Raw genomic sequence first — 27,890 nt, forward strand, 5'->3', positions numbered from 1 at the left:
CATCAACCTCTCCCAAACAGCATAAAAATTGACGGTGTGGGTTCCATTTTTTATGTGCCGGCCAAAGAAACACTCTGAAGATTTTTGCAATATAAACACTGAGCATTAGGACTTTCCAATAATGTGCACTACAAGATTGAGATCCAAACTCTGCTACAGGCAGAGAAGACCTACTAGGTACAGGACATTAGCATGCTCTTCTAGTCAGGGGCATGACACTGTGACATACACTGATGGTAGATATGTCCGCCACAATATTCAGAAGCTACAGAATCTTTAGAACTGTGCTAAGCTTAGTATACCAGGAACAATGAAATTTCAACACTCAGCCAGTGAGAAAAGACTTTCAAGGCAGATCCTATGTTTCTTGGATGATTCTAAGCTCACAGTTCCAAGGGCCCAACTAGCACTGATGAACAGTACCTAGAGCACAACTGCCCACAGGCTGTATAACAGTCTCCAAGTAAGGAACAGAACCAGTTTTTTTTCTGGTATCAGGATGCCATCAATTCTCACCTTATCTTTGAACCCAGGTGTAGGTGTTATGGGATTGTCAAAACAATATATAAACTACCTCTTGTGCTACTCCATTCAGAGTAAACTCCTATCTTACACTTAAAAATCCAGCTTTAAAATGTTTTTACAGATGGGTATTAACCAATTTATTCATCAACTCATTTCCTACCTTGTTGACCAATTGTTTGGCTGGTGCAGGCTATGCTGCAGCCTGCTAACCTTAACAGTCACTTGTAAGTTCTACTCCACGTGCCTCTAGTGTCACTTCAGACTCCTTTTTTAATTCATGTCCACTACTCCTCTGTCCTGTGATGGTATAATTACAACTCAGTTGTTACAATATCTACAATAATTGTTATGGTCTAGCACTCCCCTACTTCTACCTCTATTCTAGCCATATCAGTTTCTTGCTACAGAAAACATTTATGTAGTACACACTGCTATTAGTATGTTCTTTTGCCTTTGATTCCATTAAAATATGAAGTAGGAAAAAAATTAAGACATGTTTTTCCTGAAATCCTGACTCCAGTCTTTAAATGGCAAAGATTTACCTCTATGCCTAGGTTTTAAACAACTATATTATTTTTCATATGCAATCCCATGAGAAATAACCAAAAGTACATGCTAAATGTAACATAGCAACTTGGGAAATCTAAAGGAAAATATGAAAGCAGAACATATTAATAACACAAAATCTGGAAGCTGTAACTTTTCTCAACTGTTTAGTACGACAGAAATGGACTACTGTATACTTAGTACTTGACTTGTACTTGCGGTAAACTATATACTTGATACAGTTACTGTATTTGTGATTTGATATACTTAGCTCTTTAATGTGTGTTATACCCTGGGCCATTACTGAACATAGGGCATGGATTTACTGGGACACTTCCAGTTAAATTCAATAAACAACGTTTTGATATTATGGAAACCCTATATGTGAGAATTGTGCTACCATCAGCTGGGTTAGGAAACATAACCAGAGGGGCCTCAAATAGGTGACTGCAAAGGGTGCAGGAAGAACCACAGAATCTGTGACATGCAAGAGCAGCTATGACACTATATCTAGCCAATGCCCCTTTATGACTCAAAAGTCTGTGGCACTTTTCTAGCTTTGCTACTTTATTTTCCTTCTACTGAGTATGTATTACTGGGCATACCGAGGTGGACAAAAGTCTTCTTTGCAAGGTTCTTGAGGAAGAAAGTTTAAAAAGTTTTGTGCCAACGAAATCTGCTGGCAGAAAGTAATACTTTAATAAATCCAGGGTTTGGGTTCATACTACCCACATAAAATGTAGGCATTTTTTTAGAAGGTTCTAATTAGCCAGCACTTACAAACATGCTTGGGCTTCCTTAGAGAGTTTAACATTTCAATATGCTAAAAGTAAAATGTTCAGCTGACAGTGTACTCAGGAAGACCATTAGCATGATACCAGAAACTTCTGGAATGTGTGCTAGGGATTGCTTCCTTTATGAAAACCACTCACATAATTGTGAACATAATCAGAAGGCAGTCTCATTAAAAACAACTGGCAGAAATGATTGACACAGCACTGTACCACCTTCTAGTAAGTAACTACCTATTGTAAGAGCCTTCCTGGCCCAGGCTTACCACCTAACATGTCAATGGTCGGAGAGGGTGTCAAAAAAAAAAAACACTCATGTAACATTGTATCCACCATATATAGAACAGTTTTTCCTTCAAAGACACTGATAACTACTGCAAGTTACTACAGCAAAAGTGAACTGGTCACATGAATAGTCACACACATGGAACTTTGCAGTGATATAATAGTTGCTTTATTGTAGGCAGGTACAGCAAGGTGAAAGGCGCTACAACCATTGTGCAATGCATAGTTACTATTGTGTTTTTCAGCAAACTTCAATATAAAAAGTTACTCTACTGCCTACAGTGATGCAAGCAAAATGGCTGCTCTCTTAATGAAGGTATCCATAATCTCTATCTCTCTGAAGATGGGTCTACAGCAGTTTCACCAAGTGCAATAGGCAGCTGGCTTTCACATATCTACATTTTTAATGATAATGGATAACACAAAGTATACTATATCATTCTCACAGAAAGCTAAATTCCAAAACTCCCACAAATTAGCTCATCAAAACTCTAATTTTAATGGATTTCCTCAAAACATAGTGATATAATCAGTGGAAATGTGGTAACAATTGCCAAATGCTGTTACAAAACCAATATGAAGATACAGAAGGAAAAAGATGGAACAAAAAACTAAGCCAGCTGTTGTACGTATTTAGTATGCTAATATAAGCTATGCAATTTTAGACTCGATTACTTGTCAAAAGTAAATTCTTCAGATAGACAAAGCAAATAAACAAATAAATGAATATATCACTGAAAGTCTCTTGCAGCAAACATGATTTTAAACTTTTTTATTTTTTGTAGGGAGCCAAGTACCCCCTACACCCATGTGGGGGAGATTTCTCAACCCTCCCAACTTATATATGCCATCTCCATGGTCACACTGGTCACACAACAGTGGAGAAAGTACACCTCCACATGTTCACTTAAAGTGGCTTTCTGCGATAAAGCTGTCACACTGTTCTCAGTTGGACAAACAGCACTTGGCAAAAACACAATCCTATAATTTTTAACACATATATTTCTGCAACACTTATATGTTACTAAAAGAAAGCACTAACAATTATCTAAATGTTCTGTATATAAAACAAAAAAAAATAGTAACAGTAATAACATGCCCACAATTTTTCTTTTTGCAGGGCAGCACCAGTGTTTGGGAGCAAGATACAAATAGCATAGAATTTTCTATCCAAACACCAAAGGTGTGATGACTTCCTACTGTAGCGCACACGTAGGTGTAGCTGAACTAGATATGGGTTCCTTCCTACCTGACTCTGGTGACACCCCTATAGGCCCAACACACCAAGGTGGCAAGAATGACAGGTTTTATTCTAGGTAACACATCTAGTTTAAAAGGCAACAGCACAACCACAAACAAATTATTTCAACAGTGCACCAGTTAGCAATAGGGTAAAGTGAGATATGCATGCAATGAAAACATACATTCACCCTCTTCCCCAGAACTCAACAGAAAAAGGTCTTGACATTCAAACATGCACACAAAAGGCAATATCAATGAGCAGTAAAGCTTTATAATGCAGCAATACAAACATGGGAAAAATGCAATGTCATTAAGCAATAAAAGATTTATAATACAACAATACAAATATGAGAAAATGCAATGTCATTAAGCAGCAAAATTCTTGAAGGCAGCAGTACTAACACGAGCAAAATGCAATGTCATTGAACAATGAAGATTTATAATGCAACAATAGAAATTTATTTATTTTTTATTTATTTATTGCAGTTGGTTTACCAGGATAGTCCACTGGGCCATAAAGAACACCTTTTCAATGGAGTCCTGGGGAGAAAAGCTCCAAAACAAAATATACATTCAACATTTGACAGTGACAATCTAGGTACAGAGAGTTATTAATACTATGTAGGCAGAATAAAAATAAAACTAATCACATATAGAATACAGTCATAACAGTTAATACATTAAGAAGAAACCTACTGGTAATAGAATAAATGTAAACATTAATACAGATTAGCTAACAAACATAGTAGCTACGTAAAGTAGGATATGGTATTGAAGGAGATTAAGTAGAGTTAGTTATGTGGGGTGGGAGCAAGAGCATTCCCACTGTGATGCTAGATGTAAGAAAAGAGACTTTTTGAAGGTAGAGTGGTTAGAGGTGGTGCAGATGAGTGGAGGTAGGGAGTTCCAGAGGCGAGCGAGGCTGAAGGAAAGAAGATTTTTGCCTGGGGGATGAGTAGGTTTGTGCACTTCTAGTAGATTTTGATTATTTGACCTTAGAACTCTGTTAGGTAGGTGCTTTTTAAAGGCAGAGGAAAGGGAGGGACAGAGGGAGGGGTTGAGAATAAGCTTATGGGCTAGAGTTAGTTGAGTGTAAGTTAGTTGATTGGTAAGTTCTAGCCATTTTAGTTTATGGAGGGCGAAACAGTGGTGAGTGGAGGACTTTTGGCTGGTGGCGAATTTTGCAATTTTGTTATAGCAGGAGGTAAGCTGTTTTTTTAACAAGGACTGAAGATTAGTTAGTAGTGGGGTGCCATAGAGAAGGCATGGGATAAGGAAGGAAGTAGAGTGAGTGATTTTAGTGGCAGATGTGAGGTAGGCGGTCTATAAAGCATGCCAAGTTTTTGATGAGTTTTTTTTATGTTTATTTGCAGGTGAGAGTTAAATTTAAGTAGGTTGTCGATTTGGACCCCAAGTAGTTTGGTTTCTGATACTATTTCAAGAGGTGAGTTGTGTAGACTAGTAATTAAGAATGTACTCATGTCGGGAGGGATGACTTTAGAAGGAGTAAATAACATAAGTTTGGTCTTGGTAGCATTGAGAGCTAGATGATTACTTAGCATCCATTGCTCTGTGGAAGAGAAAGCATCTTGAGTAAGTTTTTGTAGTGTAGTGATAGATGAGGCAGAACAAATGATAGTTGAATCATCCGCATATTGGATGATGCTAGAGAATGGAATTGATTTGTGGAAGTCGTTTATAAAAATACTGAAGAGAAGAGGACCCAGTATGGAGCCTTGTGGAACTCCTGTAGGGGTACTAAGGAAAGAGGAGGTAGCTTTTTTCCATTTTACAGCTTGATTTCTGTTAGATAGGTAACTAGAGAACCAGTTCAAAGAGGAGGAAGATAGGTGAAGTTTGGAGAGTTTAGTTAAGAGCAGGCTATGAGAGATAGTATCAAAGGCTTTGGAGAGGTCAAGAAGCAAGGTAGAAACAATCTGTCCAGAGTCATGGGCTTTATTTACAATTTCAAGGAAGGAGAGGAGGGCAGTCATGGTGCTATGATTAGGTCTGAAACCGTGCTGTGTGGGAGTAATAAGATGGTTGTTTAGGAGGTGAGGAAGGAGTTGAAGTTGGACACATTTTTCTAGGAGTTTAGAAATGGGGGACAGGATGGCTATGGGACGGAAATTAGTAATGTTATTATTGTTACCACCTTTGTGTAGAGGTATAATGAAGGCTTGTTTCCAGATTTGGGGAACTGTGTATTCTTGTAGGGAGCGGTTAATTAAGATGCTAATGGGGTAGGCAAGAGTTCCAGCAACTGTACTGAGAAAGTAAGAAGGGATATTGTCAGGAGCATTGGTACATGGTTTCAATTTCTGAAGGAGTTTCTTAATAGTAGATGTAGGTATGGGATTTAATGTGAAGAGGGTGCAGTCAGGAGGGGGGGAATTTTGGGGTGGTGGTGATGAGGATAGAGTTTGTGTAGAAGAGGGGGTAGAGGCGTTAGTCGGTGGGGAGTAGGGTATAGAAGTAGAGAGAGTGGGGGTGGATGAGGGGGTATTGGATAGTAGAGAGGTGTTGGAGAATAAGGAGGTCAATTTGGAGATGGAGTCAATAAAGAAAGAATTAAATTGGGTGGCTAAATCATGTTCTGGAGCATTTGGGTCTTGGGTAGGAGTATCTGGTTTGCTGGGGTGGAGGAGAGTAGAGATCCCTTTCCAGAATTTTTGAGGGTTGTTTATATTTTGGTTTTGGAGTGTAGAGAAGTAGTTTTGACGATCAGAAGTAATCAGTTTCTTTACTTTATTTCGGAGCATTTTATATTCGTTAAGGAGTGTTGCTGTCTTATGTTTTTGGTAGCGTGCCCAGACTTTGTCTCTCTGTCTCATGATAGCAAGAGTAGTTTTGGAGAGCCATGGGGCTGATTTAGTTTTTATTCTTTTTGTCCGTAAGGGAGCTTGGGAGTCTAGTAATTTTAAGAATGTTGAGTTGAAGTATGAGACTGCATTGTCAAGAGGTAGTGTTTTTAAACAATTCCAATTAATTGCTTGTAATGAGTTTGAAAAGGTTATTGGGTCAAGATTTTTGGTCACGGATTGTAATATAGTTATGGGTTCGTTGAAGGATAGTGGGAAGCCGGTGGGTAAAGGTGGGTATGTGGTCACCAAGTGGGTCGGGAAGAGTGCCACTGTTGGTGAAATAGTGAGGATGGGAGACTAGAATCCAATCCAATATACTCCCATTGGAGGGGTTTTTGGAAGGGTGGGTTACCAAAGCGATCAGTTGTGAGAAATTGTAGAGGTTGATGTTAATGGGGTTTGTAGGAGACTGTATAAGGGCCCAGTTAATGTTTACATCTCCTAGGATTATGGTTTCATTACTAATGTTACTGGATAGCCAGGAAAGGATAAGTTCAAGTGTGGAGATATTATCCCCTGGGGGGATGTAAAGGGAAGCTATACATATGTGTTTATAATTATTGATTTGTAGTATGGTAAGGAGAAGTTCGGCATTGTTAAAGTGTGGAATAGGTTTGTTGTATGGAGTAACTACTAGGGAGGAAGAATATAGAAGGGCTACTCCTCCGCCTTTTTTGTGAGGTCTGTCTTTTCTTATGATGGAGTAGTTAGGAGGAACTATTTCAGAGTCTTTAATGTGTGGTTTTAGCCAGGTTTCTGAAATAGTGAGGATGTCAGGTTTATTGTGTGTGAGCCAAGCATGAAGGTTTGGGACTTTGTTTACTACACTTTGGGAGTTTAAGGAAGTGAATAATAGGGATTTATTTATAGCGGTTGTAGTGGTGGGGCCTGGATTAGGATGGATGTCTCCCGATATGAGAGTGCTAATTAGGTGTAGTATGGAATAGTTTAGGTGAGTAGTTAGCAAGGAGATGAGATTGGGTTGTTTTGTGAATTGGAGGGCTTTGCTATCAGTTATGGTGAAAAAGTTAGCATGGTAGGAGATAAGTTTGTGTCGAAAAAGAAGGAGGTTTTCTGAGGAATATAAATGGGGGGAAATAAGAGTGTATGAGGGTGAGAAAGGTGAGTTGTGAGGATTAGTTATATGAAAGGGTTGGGAGTGGGTGGAAATTGTGGGCTGGGAAAGATGGTAGAAAGAGGATAAGGTGAATAGTAGTAATAGTGAAAGGAAGATGAAGGAGTGTTTAGAGAGCATGATGAGGAAGAGTTAATAGAATAGTAGTATTAAGGTAGAGGAGTATGGTATATAGGGGATAGTATGTATGTAGGAACTGGATATTATCTAGGTAGAAGTTAGTGTATTAGATTATGAAATATGTAGGGTTGTTATGTGGTAGATAAGATATTTATAAATGTAAGAGAGATAAGTTTATACAGGAGTGGTTAAGTATAGAAGTATAAGATTGGTAGTGGAAAATAGAGTTGGGATTGGAGTGGGTGTGTAGGAATCCAATGGTTAAGTGGGATAGCTGAGGTAGATAATTAGAGGTAAAAGTGGGCGGGGATAGGTCGGTGTAGTTACTGGGAATAAGTGTTTAATTGGATAAGAGTTTCAGAGGGTATACCTATGGGGGAATTAAAGGTAGATGCACTGGGGGTGGGTGAGATTTGGGGGTAGGGTAGGGGAGCGGAGTGAGCCCGCAAGGCGAACGGAGCGGGAAGAACCAAAGAGGTCCAGAGAGGTTTCGGAGTCAATCAGTGAAAGGAGGTTTACAGAGGAGTAAGTAGAAGGGAGAAAGACCTGGAGTGTTGGGCGAGAGTGACGTATTTGAAACTAGAGAGAGAGATTAGGAAAAGAGATGTTACAGCTAGAGTGGGCTAGAGGAGTTTAGGAGATGCAGTGAAAGGGGAGAAGGTTAGAGTTTAAGAAAAAAACATGAAAGCTTGCAGTGGAGTCTAAGGTCATGAACCACTTAGAATATCCTTGGAGCAATACTTGGAATAAAAGACGGCAGCTAGTGTGGATCGGGGGGGGGGGAGCTAAGGCTGCTGGCTAACCTAGCAGGCTAGAGTACTACAAAACAGCTATCAAGGCTGAAAACATTAGGTTATTAAGGGTTCAGCAGTAGTTACACATACTTCCTTAGTTTCCACTTGGTATTATGTCCAGAAAACAAAGGGGAATGAGGCAGCTGAGAAGCCTGCTTTAATTGTTGTTGTTTTGCTGGAGCAATTAAGAGAGCTGAGTTTCGAAGGTAGGTTTGAGGTATCCTCGTGGGCTTACTCGCAGGGGTAACTCAGGGCAGAAAGCTATAAACAGGGTAGAGAGTTTAGAGAGAAAAAAAAATAGTGTTAAATATAATTAAAATATGGCTTGTTATAAGATAATAGTGAAATATAGTAAAATATAACACATCATACAATTACTAGCAGTTAGAAGCATTTGAAAAAATGAACATTGCATTTCTATATCAGGTAAGTTGGCCAGCAAAATTCCACAGCTTAGTAATCGATGTAACACAGTACACGTTAATAATGCAGCTAGTCTTAGAAAAGCGTAGAATTGCTTTTAAAACATGATTAGAATCAACTAGCACATGGCGTTGGCTAAGTACTTAACTCGTGAAAATACTTCATATATATGGTGCATCAGTACATCCTTCCACTAGTGTGGATAAGCTAATATACTTAAAGTAATGCAGCTGAAAGCAATGTAGAATGCAGCTTTGAGTTTATAGTAGAGAAGAGTCACCTAGCACATGGCATTTGCTGATTGTTTGGATCACAAAAGCCAATACATCTATATAGTACAGAACTGCTTCCCGCCAGAAATTAACTGTTAAATGCAGTCATCGCAAAAACGTCAAAAAGGTGATGTTATAGCAGGGTTCGACAACGAAGCACCTTGCAAATGCAGTTAAATCAACCTAAGCACCTTGCTAGTGCAGAGAAATCAACCAATAACTCAAATAGGTAGAAATATAACCAAAGTACGGACTACTACTATCTCTAATCAATTAAAACCTTTTTTGTAATTACCGGCAAAATAGTGCATATAACAGACCTAAGGTACATTCTCTATACATAGGATCGCATCTCTCATATAATGCAGCAGTTTAAAACAACAACCCGGGCCTTGCGATTGATTATTATAGTGCGCGAAGGTCCCAGTAATGAAACAGACAGTCTATGAAGGTACCAAATTACATGCACAGCAAACCGGACCTTGCGCTTAGTTATTACAGAGGTGCGCAATGGTCCCAGTATTAAAACAGACACTCTATAAGGTATCAAACTGAATGCACAATGAACTGGACCTTGCGTTTAGCATTACAGAGCGCACTGGTCCCAGCACAGAAGCAGAAAGTGTTAAAATACACAAAGTAAATAAAACAAGAAGGCACAATATGAATAGGTAATAACAGGTACAACTTACAATGGTAGTACACGCACAGCCAGAGCGCACAGCAGTGGAGAAGGGCGATGTTTAAAGATGGCGCCCAGAAGTTGGGAGAAGTTTTATCACTTCCAGTAGGAAGGGGAGGGGCAGGAAAGGGGAGGTAGCCGGAAGGGCTATGAGGTAGTAGCGAAAGGGAGGAGAAATGAAGGAAATATCAGAAAAAAATAAGATGGGAAGGTACAGATAAGAGAGTTAGTAGTGAAGTTATTAATGGAATAGACAACTATCACGGAGAATAAAGTATGTAAGAGTACAGTTAGAAATGGAAATACACATAGTACAGGAGAACAATGAGGTAGAAAGAGAGGAGGGAGCGAGACCAAGAGGGAGAGAAAAAGAGAAGTAACACTGTAGAATGAAGGAAATAGCAGGACAAGCTGATATAAGTGGTAGGATGAAGAGACAGGTATAAGTGAAAGGATGAAAAGACAGATATAGGAAAGAAAAGAGAGGGGAAATAAGAGGAAGGAGAAGGCAAGTGCAACACAGGGGGAATACAGGGAGGGAGAACCAAAGAGGTCCAGAGAGGTTCCGGAGTCAATCAGTGAAAGGAGGTTTACAGAGGGGTAAGTAGAAGGGAGAAAGACCTGGAGTGTTGAGCGAGAGTGAAGTATGAGAAACTAGAGAAAGAGATGTTACAGCTAGAGTGGGCTAGAGGAGTTTAGGAGATGCAGTGAAAGGGGAGAAGGTTAGAGTTTAAGAGAAAAACATGAAAACTTGCAGTGGAGTCTAAGGTCGTGAACCACTTAGAATATCCTTGGAGCAATACTTGGAATAAAAGAGGGCAGCTAGTGTGGATCGGGGGGGAGCTAAGGCTGCTGGCTAACCTGGCAGGCTAGAGTACTACAAAACAGCTATCAAGGCTGAAAACATTAAGTTATTAAGGGTTCAGCAGTAGTTACACATACTTCCTTAGTTTCCACTTGGTGTTATGTCCAGAAAACAAAGGGGAATGAGGCAGCTGAGAAGCCTGCTTTAATTGTTGTTATTTTGATGGAGCAATTAAGAGAGCTGAGTTTCGAAGGTAGGTTTGAGGTATCCTCGTGGGCTTACTCGCAGGGGTAATTCAGGGCAGAAAGTTCCTTAGTTTCCACTTGGTATTATGTCCAGAAAACAAAGGGGAATGAGGCAGCTGAGAAGCCTGCTTTAATTGTTGTTATTTTGCTGGAGCAATTAAGAGAGCTGAGTTTCGAAGGTAGGTTTGAGGTATCCTCGTGGGCTTACTCGCAGGGGTAACTCAGGGCAGAAAGTTCCTTAGTTTCCACTTGGTATTATGTCCAGAAAACAAAGGGGAATGAGGCAGCTGAGAAGCCTGCTTTAATTGTTGTTATTTTGCTGGAGCAATTAAGAGAGCTGAGTTTCGAAGGTAGGTTTGAGGTATCCTCGTCGGCTTACTCGCAGGGGTAACTCAGGGCAGAAAGTTTCTTAGTTTCCACTTGGTATTATGTCCAGAAAACAAAGGGGAATGAGGCAGCTGAGAAGCCTGCTTTAATTGTTGTTATTTCTTCATTTATGAGAAAATGCAAGGTCATTGAGCAGTACTAACACCCTCAACCCCCTTGATCAATTCTAAACAGGCCAACTATGAAACACCCTATTATACCCTGTTCACTGGCTTACTTACAGTCTTACTGCCGGCATGATGGGGCCCAAGTTGGAGCTCATATGGATCCCAGTTATTTGTAATCCACCAAGCATTTGAAGGGGGGAATCCACAATCTTATAAAAATATAAAATGATGGCCAGAGCCTCTCACCACTCTGTCGAGAATATCCTAGTGACCAGGCACCGTGGTTCCTCTGAGTAAAGTAGAAAAATCACCTGCCAGAACTCTGGTAATCATCTATGGCTTCTCTGTACTAGGCCCAAAGGAACTCCTATTCGTGCTGAATCATATGCAAGCCTGGAACTACTGGTTTCAGATTTCTCTCCTGATCCCACAAAACACCAACATCCAAGATTTCAGCAAAAGACAGACACAATCTGCTACTTCACTTCCCTGTCCCAAAGCACTAGAAAAGAAAATCCAGTCATGCTGCAAGGCCCTTTTTCCCCTTCAGCTACCTGTTTCAGTCTTCCCTCCTTCAGCTAGTCTCTCAGTCCCCTCTTTCACTTTCGAAATTGTCTTTTATATCCCTGGAAAGAGCTTCAGCTTGTGGTGTAATGAAAAACTACAGTCTATTACTTCTACAATGAAATACAGTGGGAGCTACACTACATTAAGCCATAAGTTGTAAAACATCATTACTTAGCTGCAGCCAGTGCTGTGGCATAGAAGGATAAAGCCTTTACTACAGCCCAGGTGACCCGAGTACAGTTAGTGTTTCAGGTGTCTGAGATGCTAACAGTGAGGGATGGGTCGGCCCATCCATGGATAGAAAACATTCGATAAAGATGCTCCCTAAGAAGAGGCTTGAGCCACTGAGCGCAGCAGCCCTAGGATGAAGTTGATGAATGTAGACAGGGTATGGGTCTTAGATAGGTCATAAAAGAAGCACCCCCAAAAATGAAGAAAGAAAGCCCTGCTCCTCAGGATGCCCTTAAGCTCCTTGCTGACTCCAGCTTGAAATTTAGCACTGACTAGGGGGAGACTGGAGAGCAGGCAGAGCCAGCGATGGACATGGGGTGCTGGGATGCCTATCAGGTATGACAGAAAAGGAACACCTCCCCCACCCCAAACATCATTACTTACTTAAATAAGTGAATAATAAAACTTTTAAGATGGATTTAATGGCCAAAGAACTATACACATATAATACACATACATATTCTGATTGCTGACTCCATCTAGTGAACTAGTGGCTTAGTTTGAGCAGTTCTCTTAGGAAAATATCATTCTAAGAAGCCAAAGTCTAAGTTTTCATTATGTCAAGTCTAAAACATTTAGGGACTGACAGCAAGTATCCTGGGACAATAAAACTGTGAGCCATATGGTTGAAAGTAAAGAATCACAAATCACAAACTTTAACAAAACATGAAGCTGATAAGGAAGATTACCTCTTTTGCATCCCAGATTTCAACTCCATCGTTGAACAAAGCCAGCAGTTTCTGATTCCCTTTACCAGGAGCAAAGCGGATCTTCTTTACCCAACCACGATGTGTAGGAATGTTTCTGTATGAAGCAAGCAGACAATAAATGCTATTATAAAAACTTCAAATTTCTTGGGACAACTGATCATTTTTTCTGCATTCACCATGTTGATATATCATTTGCCACTGTTATAGTCTTGGCTTGCAATGCAACAGATGAAGTTCTGTTAATAAGAAAGCACATATCAAGCTCACAGCTTTTGGATTCAGGGATTTACATAGCTACCTTTAAGCATTAAAACAACCTAGTGCTGTTAAGCATCATCTAGAAGATATTTATTTGCTTGTTCATTTTATTTTACTTTGTGTTTGATGACTGGGAGGTATAACTAGGTATAGCCTACTTAAAGTGGTGACCAAACGACAAAAGCCCAAGACATGCAAGTAGTATTAACTTAAATCCACAGTATAAACAATTTTGGTGCAGTGGTGGAGCGGTTAACACTGTTGCCTCACAGCAAGAGGTTCTCCAGTTCGATTCTCGGTTGGAGTGCCTTCTATGCGGAGTCTGCATGTCCTCCCTGCATTTGCATGGCTTGCATCTGGGTACTCCGGTTTCCTCCAACATTCCAAAGACATGTGTCTGTAGCATTTCTCTCCGGGCCTCTGTTGAAAATAGGCTCTGTCCTAGTCGGACTTTCCAGGTCAACAAATGTTAAATAAAATAAAAAGAAATACATACACAAAAACATAAGTATGCGCAGAGGAATACACAGTGAGTATTATAGCTGCAAAGAAAGCAGGTACATAAAGCAACAGCCTAAAAGCTTTGTATATACACTACTCAAAGTGACAGCTGCACATGTGCAACTGAGCACAACTTAAAGTGGTGGCCAAAAGACAAAAGTCCCAGACATGAGAGATGTATTAACTTAAATCCGCAGTATAAACAATTTTTACACACACAAAAATGTAAGCATACACAGAGGAATACAAAGACAGTGTTTTAACTGCAAAGAAAACAAGTACACATGTCAGAAAGCAACAGCCTTGAACTTTGTGTATGCATTACTCAAAGTGACAACTGCACATACCTTCATGATTAGCGCATTGTTAATAGGTTGCCAGCTGTTCTGCTGAATGTCAATTTGTCTGAATGCATTCAGTTGTTCAAGCAGACTGAATGCACTCTTTGTTGAGTACGTTGTACAATGAATGCAGAAAGACTGATGGTATTCATCTTCTGATAAGTGAGTCAGAGTTGAAGCGTGTGTGTGTGTGTGTGTGTATGTATGGCTAGAATAAGGGTAAATGTGGGGACTTGTTATTATGTTTCTTTGTTTGCTGGTCACAGTAAGGGTTAGGTAAAGTGCTAGATTTAATTATATGTGTGTTTGTCTGGCTGTGGGTTAGGATTAGCTTAGGGGATAGATGTAATGTTCTGTGTTTGATGGTGTGTGAGTGTGTGCATTTCTGAGTGTTTTGAGTAGAGGTACTGCTAGAGAGAGGGTTTTTCTGTGGATTAACGTCAAAGGTTAAGGTTGGGGGTAGGGTTAAGATTACCATATACAAGTAAGGTATAATAGGGGTGAGGGAGTGTACCAACCCTAATCTAATACATTAATCTGCAGAAAGTCTTTTCCCTTACAGCATCAGTATTTGGAGAAATTTGGTCTGAGGTGAATGTTGTTTGAGATGCAGTTTAGCAATCAGAAAAATGTACTGTTTGTAGTAGTGTGTGTGTGGGGGGGGCAAGTGCCCTGGGTGCAAAGTGTTAGGGTGTGGAATCGAAAAGCAGGCTTACACTTAAAACCTTTTTTTTTTGTGCCAAAGTGTTGGTATAGAGAGGCAGTTGAATTTTTTTTCCCTCTTAACTCGAAGAGCTGGGGCCTGCAGATTGGTTTCTTACAGTAATTCAGCCAATCAGCTTCCTACAGCAATCCAAAGTAGTAGTAGAGCTGGAGAGCACACATGGATTGGGTACTACATTGCAAGTAGCAGGAAGCCAACAGGCTTTCACAGTTTGCATAAGTATTTTTTTTTTTGCACTTCAAGAGCTGAGAGGATGGGGTACTAGTTCATTGGAACAGTGCTGGGCGCTAGTTGAGCCAGTTAAACCTCTGTTTGTACTGCTTTTTGATCACATTGTTTTACTTTTCTGATGGGTAGGCACTGATGCGTGTTACTCAGTGCTTTCACCTATAATCCATTATTAACATGCAATCTAACCAGAAAAGGAGTAGAAGCATAGTATTCATAACATGCAATGAATGCAAATACAAATTCATAACAATGTATGCAAAGAACAACAAAAGCACCAACAGTAAACTTGATGTTTTACTAGTAAACTGCTATTCTACTTGGTAAGTGCAAGCAGAATGCAAATACAAAAAAGGATTTCTAGTGATAGTGAAGTAGGCTGTAGGAGACTGGCTGTTAAAAATGGGAGGAAGAATAACCTTGATCAGCTAATGTAAATTCCAACACACTTTATGGAAGAAAAAAAAAACAGTCAAGTGAAAGGAATAGTGTTAAAAAGGGATCACCAAGAATAACAGACAAGGAGGATGGAAGAGAAGGACAGGAATGGAAAATGTCATCTAATGTGAGACAAGACCTTATGTATCGAAAACGTACATGAATCCTCACCAAGTGCTCTTCGAGAATGGTGTCAGCAGTAAATTAGCAGGAAGGATCTCCTTCCTGAGCACTCTCCTTTGTCAATTTTAAGATGTCAAGCTCTTATGTCTAGTGAAACATACAACTCCAATGGCACAAGCTCAAGCCTCTCTGCAATTGACATTTGTCAGTTCTGAGGGCCACAGAATACGGGTGGCCCACACCAGCAAGAACAAAAGCACTATAAAAAAGTATAAAATTATATCAGTGCAATACTTACAAAGGGTACAGTGTCTGAAACTGGAGTGGTAGCAATTCACAACAATGCAGATGGCAAGATGGTAAATAAGTGCTCACTACAGAAAGCTTTACCGATGATCAGCTATTATGGTCAGTAGTTACATATCTGTTATGCCATACTTCAAAGGGCCCTACCCATTGTAATAGCCATATACCTCGCAAAAGGAGAAGGCAATGAGACCATGCAAGAGCAAAGGAATAAGGAGGAGAGACCATAAAGCACCAAAAATATAAAAAGAAGCTTAATTTCTGTCAGGATGGTAGTGCTAGGTATGCAACAACAACCAGGTAGTGAACAGGCAGATGTCTGCAAAAAATGCAGTACTGGGACAAGCACTGAAAGCAACAATCCTCCTGGTAGAATTATCCTTGACTGCACTAACCAAAGCCCACGGCAGCAAAACAAAATGTATCTGATAAGGGTCTGAGTGGCAACTTTAAGCCTTCACTATGCAGTCCAAAATCGGGCATCTATTTTATTTATTTATGTTTAATGAGTGGGTTAATCTACCAAGGTCAATTACCTGTTATTGGGGAATACCCTAGGTGGTATGTTCATGATAAGAAAATTACCTCCTCTTTTTTGTGGAAGACAGCTGAAATGTATACCTCCATAAGTAGTGCTAAAGTCTCTGGATTGCTGACAGACATTCAAGGATGACTTTAGGTCAATATGTAACACTGGGTCTGAAAAAGTGTTTCCTGACTAAAATGATGGAATGTTGGACAACTTACAAACCAAATGTGGTAATGTTTCTGAATCACAGGCTTATGAATGGGAAACCTCATACTTAGATAACATTAAATGAACTTGTACAACTTAAGAAGTGCAAGTGTAGCAAAAAGTAATGCTGGCTAACAATAAGCAAATGCAGCATGTGATATTACAACAGAGCTGAACAAGATGACAACAGACAAGGTAAACACTAGAAAAGAAACTGTGCTACAAAAACAAGATGAAGAAACAGACTGACGTTTGTCATGACTGTGAGAAAACAAGGAAGATTAGAATAGGCTACATCATGAAGAATGATGGCCTATTACAGAAATGTGAGTAAAGAGGAGAGACAATTTCCAAATTTCCAATTTTTCAACTATTGGTCAAGGTTACATTCAAATAGGGTTAGAAATTGATTCAAATGGATGATGAGCCTGCTTCAAAGCATGAGGATCCTCTGAGACACATATCTGTCTCACCTACATGTCTTGTTTATGATGCAAGAAAAGTTGAAATCCTTGGACCTAGTGGACTTGATGCTGTTCATTTTGCAGATGTACAACAGGTCCAACAGAATTGGATCAGAGGATGCCTTCTATGCCAGGCATAGAGCATCTCTCTATAACCTGTAGGAGAGGGAATATAGAGCTAGGACTTTAAGGTGATCTGCACAGGGCAATATGTTTATACACTGGATTCCCTTGGTAAAGAACCCTTGTGGGCATTCCAACTGCTGCACATGTCGGGTCAGGTACAGGCTAAAGGGGGCATAATACTCGATGGGTCTAGTAAGGGCCGAATTAAGTGGTACTGTGACTTCCTTAGACCTGGATGCCATGACTTTACTAACAAGTTGGACAACACAGAATGTTTTTTCTTGCTACCCTGGCCACATGTTGCTCAAAGTCCAGATTACTGGCTACATATGTTCCCAGATCCCTGATAACAAGGTCAACTCTTAGGGGTGTCTTACTGATGGAGTAATTAGTTTGGGTGGCGGTTTTCCCAAAAGGTACTGTAATACATTTTTTCACATTGATATTCAATCCATGATTTTGACACTAGTTATTTGTCTGTGTTAAACCCTCTTAAAAGATGTCTCATGGGGGAAATCTATAATAGTTCCCAATTTGCAGTCATCTGTGAACTTGGTCAGTCAAAGGCCACTGACATTAGCCTTTACCTCTGAGAAGTAGATGCCAAGCAGGTGTGGTACAAGCATGAAGCCTTGATGTACACTGCTGGTCACTGGTCTCTAAGTGGAGGTGGTATCACCAATCTTGACTTCCTGGGTCCTGTCTGTGAGTCATGTAACAAATCCAGCATGTTATGCAGGGGCAGGCTGCCTTTAAGGTTTTTTACATAGCTGCAGAAGGTCTTATTGTTGTCTTCAGCCTGTGAGGCTATCTAGACCACATAACTGGCCTTGTTGGACTCAACTAATCCTCTTAGTTTCCTATTTAGTTTAATTGGAGAGCTCCTACCATTATGGGACTTATTTTTTCTGATTTTAGCCATCTTTTCCTTTTTTTTGTATACCCTATTAAGATTAGGATTCCACCAATGTGGTTTGTTTTCAAGAGTTTATTTTGGGCTTACTTCTGGTAGGCACAGCAGCCTCTACACAGCATAGGATGCTACTAGGCTATTGAACGTGGGTCTTTACAAGCCTAGCCACTTAATCCCAATATAATACTAGATGAGAGATACTGTCTATGCACAAGGTTTTTTTTAGCAAGGACTACCCCATGTATACGAGAGAAGCCGGGGCGATCCCCAGAAGAAATATACAGTTTCCCATGCAGTTGTCTGTGAACAATTCTGCATAGGATGTTGGGAGGGGCACTGAATTTTTACAAACCATTGTTTAATAGGATGTAGTTTGCTTTGGAATAGTTCCTAACTGTTAGAGGGCTTTCTGGGGTTACCAAGCTGATTATTTTAAGGGAAACAGCTTTGTGGTCCCAGTTCACCAATGAGGACATAACATATTGGTAGTACTCTCCCATATTGCGAGTACCAGGTTGAGTACATTTGACCCCTTTCATGGGTGTGCACACTATCTGGTCAAGGGTATTTGTGCTAATAAGGCTCAGGGGCCGTTGTGCCAGTGAGTATGAGGTAGCATACATTTTCCAGTCTAGAGAGAGGAAGTAGAAGCCTCCCATGATTAGGGTACTTGGTTTAACTGTAAGTGTGTCCAGTAGGTCTAGGTATAAGCTATGGGATTCTGGGGACATAGAGGGTAACCTACAGCTTGCTAGGACATGACATAAGACTTTGTCTATGGTGATTTGCATGTGAATAAATTTCAGGGCATCATCCTGTTTAACCAAGGCAGAGTTTTGCTTCTTGCTTATACTGATTGAAGCTCCCTCACCTTTTGTCTCTCTGTGCAGCTGGCAGTCTAAATGTGTGGAAGGCACTGAAACCTTGCACTGCTGGAGTACTTTCTGCAGACTTAAACCATGTCTTGTTAAGGTCACAGATGTACATATTCCCCAGAGTGAGGACAGCTTGTAGGGTGTGAAGTTGCTTGTTTAGCCTTCTAGCATTAAGGAGTAACACCTTTAGGTTTTACTTGCAATGTTGGTAAGTTTGTCAATTTGCCTAATAAAAGACTCTAAGGGGAGTGGATAAAGTTTTAGTCAATATTCTGAAACCTAGGGGAGACAGGTATAAGCCACCTGCTTGCAAAGCAACATGGTTTGCTAACCATGTCTTCCCATGTTGCCAAATACTGAATCCTGGAAAGACACCAGAAATTAAGCCAATTATTGAAGTCAGCCATTTTTTGTTTGTACTGTGGCATCATCCTTGGTGAAGGTAGAATGCTACTCATTGCTAGGCACATACCTGTCTAAGACACAAATACAGAGAGAGAGAGCAACAATGCCTATCTTCATAAAGTCCAGAGAAGCAGGTCTCAGGTCATTAATGCCCACGTGGACTATGACAGAATCATATTAGTACCTGTGGTGTAGTGACCTGAGTGTGTGCATAACCTGGCAGATCCTTGCTCCAGATAAGCAACTAACCATTCTCTTCTTCTTCTTCAGTCTGGTGAGTGAGGCATCTGTGTGTTGTACAATGGAATACCCTACGACAGGAGTCCTGGGCAATAAGGTGGCTTGCCTTATGGGTTTGCTCTTGGGGCTCCACTGGGTGTAGATGTATGTGTGGTGTTTGGTGTTGCTTTTGGTGAGTGCTTCAGAGATTGCTTAGGATGGGCATAAATGTTTACAGGGCTTAGGATACCTTTGAGGTTTGGGAAGATTGCTTTTTAGTGCCTCAGCACAGGTTGGTCTATGTGTGGTGGATGTAGTGTGTGTGTGCTCTTGACAGCTTTGTTTGTATGGAGTAGCTACACAATGAGTGTGGCCAGCAGTTACAAAACAGTCCTGCTTTCAATACACAGGCAGTGATATGGTGCACTAACAGTGTCTGCTAGAAGTTGAGTATTATAACAGTCATCAAACAGCACAAATCCCACTCTGACTGACTGGTCAAGCCAAAGTGCATTACAGCAGACAACATTCCTGAGTAATATGTTTATCTATGTACTTGTCACACTACTTATAAATACTTCAAAATGTGGTCTGTACTAAGAGGCAGGTCACTAACACTGTACAAAGCACACAAACCTGAGCCATCAACAACACACATTACACCTCCCTAGAAATGACAAGCAAATGACCAGCACCAGTGTAAAACAATCAGAGAGGCCTTATCGAACTCTCACCCTCATATAACAATATGTTAATACCTGCTACTATGAATGTAGCAGCAAACAGTATTCAAGTTTTATTAATGGTGTTGTTGTGCATGTCTGTACACCAACACTACAAATGTGGAGCTGGTGAAGACAGTCTATTATTTAGAAATGATCAGTGCATGATACAACATCGCCAACAAACTGACAGTAATATTCAAAGCATTTATGTACCATACTGTTACAGACAAGCACACAATGTATGTTTTCATAGTAGTAGCCAGATTCACATTTTGGACCAAAAGACCCACACACAATATTTCAGCACATTAAACACACTAAACATAAAAATGGGCACATTTAAGTAACCATCAACCTGATACAACTACAAATTACTGTCCAGTGTCCTTTACAGGCATCAAAACTGTGTTTGTTGATTGAGTATCTCTAAGCAGCCTACATGCTGATACACTCTGCAAGTGTAATGTGGCAAATCTACATTACACTCCAAAATTAATATATATATATATGTATATGTATGGAATAACAGCTTGCCAAATACACAGCTGCCATATGCACAAATATCTGTGAGATACATCTACATGCACCCTACATTTCTGTCTCCAGTGCCATTTGAGAGTGGGACTGGTAAATGTGGCATATTTGTGCTGTACACAGATTTACAGCAGTTCTCTGTGACCAGACTTTGGCCATGACCATATAGTTGCAGGCAGCCATAAATGCATTTATTGTGATTTATTAAATGTAGACGAAGTAGTGTTTCTTGGCTTCAATGTTGCAATGCAGTTGTATCTGTTCATGTCCTTCATCAGACGTTTGGATTTCATGCTGCACAATGCACCTGATTGTCATAATGTTGTCTATTACACCTGCTACCTGCCTTCTTGGTGTTACCATCTGACAAACACCTATTGTGCAGAAAGGGTCAATGTTAAAGTCAGAGCCTCTATGTTTCTACAATTTAGCTATTGCAAAGATAACAATCACTCTTATGGCAGCATGATCTTCTAATTTATCACCGGAATCATAGGTTCATGTAATAGTCTTGTTAATACAAGTAACCACTTGTATCCTGTTTACATAAAATAATTGATCTATCACCATGCTTTGACATTCTGAGAATATTCCTAAACCCAGCACATCAAATGTACAGGGAAGGTTCATGGACTTATCCACTGATGATAGGTAGCATCCATGCTGTTATGGCATCATCTCCTGATGCCCTAACAAGTTGTAGCTAATTTGTTTCATAGTGCATCTACGGCTAAACTCAAGGCTTACAGTTTAAGAGACTGCATCCCATAAAATTAAGGACTTGCAATTATTTGTTACCATCAGCAAATGAGTTCCAGGGGCTGGATGTAATATCTTGTGTTTTAGGCAGGGACTAAAGGTGGCGGTGTCTCTATTTACATTAAAAATAAATATACTTCAAGACTGGTCAAAGAGGATAATGCTCTGGAGCTGCTCCATGTTCAAATCACCATAGGTAAAATTCAATACCACTTCCTTGCAAGCTATAGGTCTCCCTCTATGAGCCAGAAAAACCACACCAGGTAATTAAACTTATTAGAAATACTAATCCAACCCAACACCATATTCATGGGCGACTTTAAATATCCCACCATTAACTGGGAATCCTACACAACAAACATGCATGCACAAAGATTCCTGGATTTTGTAAACACAAACTCACTGGACCAGATAGTCAATACACCAACCGGGGGTGTAAACATACTGGATCTGGTCCTCACTAATATAGGAGACTGCTGCACACCTCTTAATGTAATGCCTTCCCTGGTAAGATCAGACCACAAAATGTTCTCCTTTGAAGTAAAAATAAAACCTGGAGCCGCAGCTAAACCGGGAATATACAGTAACTATTCTAAGGCTAACCTCCTGCTATTAAGTGAGAACCTGGCAAAATTTCCAGCCCACATAAACCTTGAGAACACTTCTGCCTATGCAGAATTATTCACAGAAACACTGTACAAGCATGTTAATAGCTGCATAAAGGCAGCTGTACCCACCAGGAAGAAGTACAGAATTAACCCAGAAAACAAGCCACCCTGGTGGAATCACAAAATCAATCAGCTGTATAACAGGAGAAAGAAGACCAAGGCAAAACGTAGGAGGTGCAGCACCCAGCAGGATAAAAGCACGCTCTTCAAACTAAGCAAGCAACTTGAGGACAAATAAAGTCCATCAAAGCCAAATCTGAGGTAAGTTTGGCCTCCCAGGCCAAGGACAACCACAAAGCATTCTTTAGCTATGTCCGCAACCTCAAAGGCAATACACAATTGTGTGCAAAGCTCATTGTAAATGGAGCCACCTATACTGAGCCAGAAGATATAGCAAACCTCCTGGCTGATAAATTCACCTCCAACTTCTCTCTCTCCCCCTCAACCTTCTCTCAGGAAATATCATCAAATATAACTCCCCCTACTATCACTAGGGAACAGGTCCTTAATGCTCTCTCTAAGACCAAGAACACTGCATAAATGGGCCTAGACAATATCCCAGGTTGCCTTCTAAATAGCATAAAACATGACCTACCAAGGCCTCTAAAATTACTATTTAACTGTAGCCTCCAAACAGGCTTTGTGCCTCATGAATGGAGAAATGCAACAGTCATCCCTCTGCACAAAGGTGGGCCATCTACAGATCCTGGAAACTACAGACCCATAAATCTCACTAGTCCTATATGTAAAGCCATGGAAAGAATTATCATGGAAATGATCAACAGAGATACAGTAAACTTCCAGACAATGGACCCAACCCAGTTTGGTTTCTCCGACAGCATATCATGCCTACTTAACCTAGTGGACTTCTTTGAGAAGGTTACCAAAGCACGGGACAAAGGCAAAATTGTTCACACTGCCTACCTTGACCTGGCCAAGGCATTTGACACAATACCCCATTGTTGGAAAACTCTAGAGGTTAGGAAGAAACCTGTATGTCATCCGGTGGATAGCCAACTGGCTCACAGACAGGACCCAGGAAGTTAGAATTTGGAAGCCTACCTCTACAAAGAGGCCAGTCACAAGTGGAGTCCCTCAGGAATCAGTCCTTAGACCGCTCCTTTTTGGCATTTATTTCTCAGAAGACAAGGCCAATGTCAGTGGTCTCTGGTTGACTACATTTGCAGATGATTGCAAACTGGGAGCTGTCATTGAATCTCACACTGGCTCAAATGTTCTCCAGGAGGGGCTGACACAAGCAAACAACTGGTGTCAGTTACTTCTTGACCTCTCCAAAGCCTTCAATACTATCTCACACAGCCTGCTCTTAACTAAACTCTCCAAACTTTACCTATCTTCCACCTCTTTGAACTGGTTCTCTAGTTATCTATCTAACAGAAACCAAGCTGTAGAATGGAAAAAAGCCACCTCCTCTTTCCTTAGTACCCCTACAGGAGTTCCACAAGGCTCCATACTTGGTCCTCTTCTTTTCAATATTTTTATTAACGACTTCCACAAATCAATCCCATACTGTAGCATCATCCAATATGCAGATGATTCAACTATCATCTGTTCTGCCTCTTCTATCACTACGCTACAAAAACTTACTCAAGATGCCTTCTCTTCTACATATCATTGGATGCTAAGTAATCATCTAGCCCTCAATGCTACCAAGACCAAACTAATGTTATTTACTCCTTCTAGAGTCACTCCTCCCGACCTGAATACATTCTTAATTACTAGTCAACAAACTCACCTCTTGAAATAGTGTCAGAGATCAAACTACTTGGGGTCCAAATCGACAACCAACTCAAATTTAATTCTCACCTGCAAATAAACATCAAAAAAAACGCATCAAAAACTTGGCATGCTTTATAGACAGAATGCCTACCTCACATCTGCCACTAAAATCACTCTCTCTACTTCCTTCCTTATCCCCTCCCTTCTCTATGGCACCCCACTACTAACTAATCTTCAGTCCTTGTTAAAAAAACAGCTTACCTCCTGCTATAACAAAATTGCAAAATTCGCCACCAGCCATAACTCCTCCACTCACCACTGTTTATCCCTTCATAAACTAAAAAGGCTAGAACTTCCCAACCAACTAACTTACACTCAACTAACTCTAGCCCATAAGCTTATTCTAAACCCCTCCCTCGGTCCCTCCCTTTCCTCTGCCTTCAAAATGCACCTACCTAACAGAGTTCTAAGGTCAAATAATCAAAATCTACTAGAAGTGCACAAACCTACTCATCCCCCAGGCAAAAGCCTTCTGTCCTTCAGCCTCGCTCGCCTCTGGAACTCCCTACCCCCACTCATCCGCACCACCTCTAACCACTCTACCTTCAAAAAGTCTCTTTTCTTACATCTAGCATCACAGTGGGAATGCTCATGCTCCCACCCTACATAACTAACTCTACTCATAGTCCTCCAATATCTCATCCTACTTTATGTAGCTACTATGTTTGTTCTCTAATCTGTATTAATGTTTAACATTTGTTCTATTACTAGTATTTTTCTTCTCAATGTATTAACTGTTATGACTGCTACTGTATATTTGATAAGTTTTCACTTGTATCCTGTCTACGTTGTATTAATAACTCTCTGTACCTACATTTTCTCTGTCAAATGTTGAATGTACATTTTGTTTTTGGAGCTTTTCTCCCCAGGACTCCATTGAAAACGGGTTCTTTATGGCCCAATGGACTATCCTGGTAAACCAACTGCAATAAATAAATAAATAAAAAGAGCCACGGACTAAAACTAAATGCCAAGAAATGCATAACAGTATCCTTTGGGAAGTCATACATCCCTGGTAACTATTATATTGACAACAGACTCCTTAGAGTTGACCCAGTAATCAGGGACTTAGGGACACACATAGATAGTAATCTTGCCTTTGATCATCACGTGTCTGCAGTGGTGAGGAAATCATTCTATGTATGGCATTTAAGTCCAAGGAAGTCATTGTTCCACTGTATTTGGCACTCATCAGACCTGTCATGGAGTACAATGCCTCCTTTGGTATGTACCTAGCCAAGCATATCTTATAACTAGAATGTTTACAGAGGTTCCTTACAAAAAGAATACAGGGCACAAGTAATGTGTCCTATGCAGACTGCCTCAAGGCCCTATCCCTGTATTCTGTCTCCTACAGGTTTTTGAGGGGAGATCTATGCCGGGCATACAGGGCATTGTCAGACCCCACAGTGATTGACCTCTTGTTCTAAAGACTTAAACCTTGCCTGTGATATAAATAGGATCTGCTGGAGAGAGAGATATGTATCCCAGAGACTACCCCATCTATCGGCTCCCCATCCATGTGAAGCAGAGTTCCTCCCTAACCCTATTCAAGTGCAACTTGGACAGTTGGATGGGAAACTGGAAATTTATCCCTGGTTTAGCACCTATGTCTCTAATGCAAACAGGTAACCTGTAAATGGTTCCTCTCCCAGACCCATGCTTACACTTATCAAGGGTGTCAGAACTTTGCAGAGATTTGGGATGAATGCCTAGGCTTAAAAACACCCTTGTGGTCATTAGCCTAGTAAACACCTATGAACTATTTGAAATTGTTTTTATTTTTATTTTTGCCTATGTAGAATTAGCTACCTGCTGTACCTATTGTGTAACTTTGAATGTATACTTTTTTTTTGGAGCTTTTCTCCCCAGGACTCCATTGAAAACGGGTTCATTATGGCCCAATGGACTATCCTGGTAAACCAACTGCAATAAATAAATAAACCTATGATCCCGTGACTGGAATGACTAGCAGCTTTCTTGGTGCTATACCTACTGCCTGGCAGGTCTTGTACATTTGGCATAAATCACTCACAAAATTACAGCGTTAAGTCTGTCAAAATTGTCATTTTGCTACTACACTACCATCTGTTCCTTGTATAGCATCTGGGTGACCATGTTGCACTCAATGGATGACTGACATTACAGCTATCCATGACTAATTGTTACCACCTGCAGTCATTTTCATTTGGACCACATGGCTGTGCAACAAGTCATTCAATGCTACACTGTTTTGGGGAAAATGGTTACCAGTTTGTTGCATTTTCACTCATATTTAAGTGTTTAATGTCTATCTGTACTATATTAAACTGAACATCATGTTACCCTTGTCATCAAAAGTTGAATGTGGCATCACACTTTTGATGGATACTGAGTGTCCACCTTTGCCATCACATGTGTCGGTAGACACTTCAGAGTGTGATTCAGGCTATATACAAAAAACTATGATGTTGCATTAATAGTTATGCCTCTACATATGTTTGCAGTTGTGGCATTGCTCCAACTGGTACTTTGTGTGCCTTGCATGTGATGATCCTGTTGAATATCTCCAGCACTGTGGATTACCCTTGGGACCACTGTAATGCACTTAGCACTAGTACATCCCACTGTAATACTTAGCTTTGGTCTTTAGAATACACAGCTTATGTGTTTGTCCTTTTGTGGCAAGAGCCCCATAACCCACAATGTATTTTATTCTGTACACTACACTGAGGGCCATCTACTGTTTACATTTTCATTCATGACATGATTTGGGATATAGCTTTCATACATGTTTTCTGAAGGTTATACACCATTAATTGTTTTGGGAACTGCGGATGTAACTAGATCTGCATCTAAAACATATAAGATGTCCCTAGTGATAGCCATGCATTAGCAGACTATCTATAACACTGAAAATTACAGAGCCACTGCTGAAAATTACAGGGCCACTGCTTTACGGTTCCACGTTGGGTATATGGAAAGGTGGGTAAGAGCTACATAGGTACGCATACATGTACACACACTGGCTGCACATTTTCCATGGCTAGCATCAAATTATACTTGTTTCCACAGCACCATAATTACAAATGTGCATACAGGTACATACAAGCACATGAACGCACACACACACACACACACACACACACACACACACACACACACACAAAATGTGATGTGTTCTTCTGTGCATGTGCACTGGCAGAATACTCTTGGCACCAACTCGGTAGTATTTTTTCATAGCCCCTGTCATATCACTTATATATGCAGAGTGCTCATGTTGTTGTTGGACACTTCCACAAAATGGATGTCTAAACTTGCTTCCAACCAACTACAGTGTACATCCTAAAACAAATATCAGTGAAGTCATACTGTTTACTCTGACATTTGCCACACCCTACCTCTAAAAATGCCCATTACAAACTCAGCAGATGTTTGCTGCACTTTACATATGTATGGTGTACTCTGCATACTCGGTGCTCAGCAGTTAACAAGGTGTATTTGGATGACAAGCAGTAAATTTCATTAACAAATTTTTGCCCACGAATCCCGATTCTCACCCACTCTGTATACCACCCAGCCTCTGCCATAAAAAATGGTGGTGGATCATATCTATAAATTGGCCATGCCTGACAAGAGTTGAAGAGTTACAAGATTTTAATCATGCTATAGGTAAAGTAGGTAGGTGGCAGGCAGGAAACAAAAGGGGGAAGCATGTAAAAATAGGTAAGGGCATTTTGCCTACACTACAATTAATTTTACGGAATCAGTAAGCAGAAGCAGGTACAGTGAATACAATAAAGAATGGCTTTTCTGGCCAAAAAAAAAAAAAAAAAAGATAAGAATCAGTTTTTTGGAAAAACAAAATGTAGTGGAAGGAAAGAAAGAGGGATTCTGAAAAAAAAAGCATAGCCTATGATAAGTGCTAGAACTGGAGGAGTATTGGTTAGTCGTTAATGGATAGATAATACACAGGCTAAGGTTTAAGCTAGAGACTACAAGCCTGGTATTATGAACAATCAAGTGAACATTTGTGC

At 40.3% G+C, this 27,890-nt stretch overlaps 1 protein-coding gene across 1 annotated transcript in view; it reads right to left on the minus strand.

The window, feature by feature from the left end:
- Nucleotides 1–27,890, minus strand: part of WDR11 (WD repeat domain 11) — a 2,002,440-nt gene that overhangs the window by 466,699 nt on the left and 1,507,851 nt on the right. Inside the window, exon 18 of the mRNA XM_044056072.1 lies at nt 12,711–12,825. Coding sequence (XP_043912007.1) covers nt 12,711–12,825 — 115 coding nt within the window. The remainder of the gene's footprint in view (nt 1–12,710; nt 12,826–27,890) is intronic.

The sequence above is a fragment of the Protopterus annectens genome, chromosome 14.part0 (assembly GCF_019279795.1).
Source record: "Protopterus annectens isolate FY-2018-M chromosome 14.part0, PAN1.0, whole genome shotgun sequence".
Classification (NCBI taxonomy): Eukaryota; Metazoa; Chordata; order Ceratodontiformes; family Protopteridae; genus Protopterus; species Protopterus annectens.